At 44.7% G+C, this 1,496-nt stretch overlaps 1 protein-coding gene across 1 annotated transcript in view; it reads left to right on the plus strand.

Annotated features, from left to right (window-relative positions):
• rgs16 (regulator of G protein signaling 16) overlaps nt 1–255 on the plus strand; it is a gene marked incomplete at both ends in the record, with an annotated part of 1,809 nt that extends 1,554 nt beyond the window's left edge. The window contains one exon of the mRNA XM_080536528.1: nt 43–255. Within this exon, the coding sequence (XP_080392654.1) occupies nt 43–255 (213 nt within the window). The remainder of the gene's footprint in view (nt 1–42) is intronic.
• Between the last annotated feature and the right edge of the window lie 1,241 nt (nt 256–1,496).

The raw sequence follows: 1,496 nt of genomic DNA on the forward strand, positions 1-1,496 counted from the left end.
CTGCACTCTTCTCTCTCTCTCTCTCTCTCTCTCTCTCTCTAGATTAACATCGACCACGAGACTCGAGACATCACCAAAGCCAACCTGGTAGCTCCCTCTGCCTCCTGCTTCGACCAGGCCCAGCACAAGATCTACATGCTGATGGTGAAGGACTGCTACCCTCGCTTCCTCCGCTCTCCGGCGTACAAAGATCTGCTCACGAGCCAGGTCCAACCCCGGGGCGCCAGGCAGCCGAGGGAGGGCAAGAAGGCGTGAACGCGTGAAACTGAAAGGACCGTAAACCTGATGGTCGCCTCAGGGTTGAGAAGATAAGGAACGCATTGGCGTTTGCGTGTTGGCTGGGCGTTTAACGCCTCAGACACGGACTGACGGATCACGGGCTCGCCCACGAGTCCGAGAGACGGATGACTCATGGTGCCAGCTCTTCCCAGGGGGGAAGAGGACTGACAATCACCAAAGAGTTTGGAAGGAGAGAGGTAGAGAGAAGGAGAGAGGTCTTATGAAGGTTGATGGAGAGATGTTTGCAGGATCAACCTTGATAGAATTCTCCAGAAGGGGGAGTGGACGGTCATTTGTAATGGCCTAGTCCAGAGTAGGCCTAATGAAGCAGGAAGAAGGATGTAAATGTAGTATAAACTGGACATTTACAAGAAACAGTGCTGTGATGTCCCTCTACTGATGCCTGACACTGACTTTGTGCGACGCCGACATGTTGTTGTACTTGTTTTCTGATGCGAATGTGTACTACTGACTATTTATTTTATTTATTTGTTTCTGCATGTATGTTATTGTTGTGCTTGACAAGACAAGGAAATGAAGAAAACCTGTGCCATCATTGTTGTCATAATTGTTCTTTTTACTTGAACTAAGTTATTTGAATAATAAACCAGAATACTGATGAAGTATGACTGTCTCGTTTCATTTCAAAATGACATTTATTTGCAAAAGGCTGCTTAGTGAGTCAGTGACAGCCACACTTTGAGTTAACAAAGACTACACCCAACACTGATGACCTAACCACATACATGACTTCACTTTGCGTGTCAACTATTAAGATATGCCATACATAATCATTAAAGTAGCATAGTGAAAAAGTAGTTCAAGAACACTATCATATATGGATTCATAATCAATCCAAGAATATAGAGGATATAAGACCGTACGAATCTACAAGTGCATCTAAATCCAACAGGATATTTCAGGCCTTCATTTTATCACGTGTCGCCTTCCTTCTACAGGATCGTGTCAGAATATGTTTGCACACCCTCTATTACCGTCCGTTGGCATTGATTGTTTTCATTAAAACCCACTTGTTACTGACAGGAAGCAGCAGGTGTTAAAACTGTAAGTTGGGGGTTTTGGTGGCGTAACACACTAAGCCTCGCTTATCGTTAGCCTCATATCATAATGGCCTAAGATATATTTGGGCCAAATTGAGATATCTGCCTAACTCTACTCTCCTAACACTGCTGATTCACTGTGCATTATTGCCTATG

This window comes from Nansenia antarctica (assembly GCF_963989245.1).
Source record: "Nansenia antarctica genome assembly, chromosome: 7".
Taxonomy (NCBI): domain Eukaryota; kingdom Metazoa; phylum Chordata; class Actinopteri; order Argentiniformes; family Microstomatidae; genus Nansenia; species Nansenia antarctica.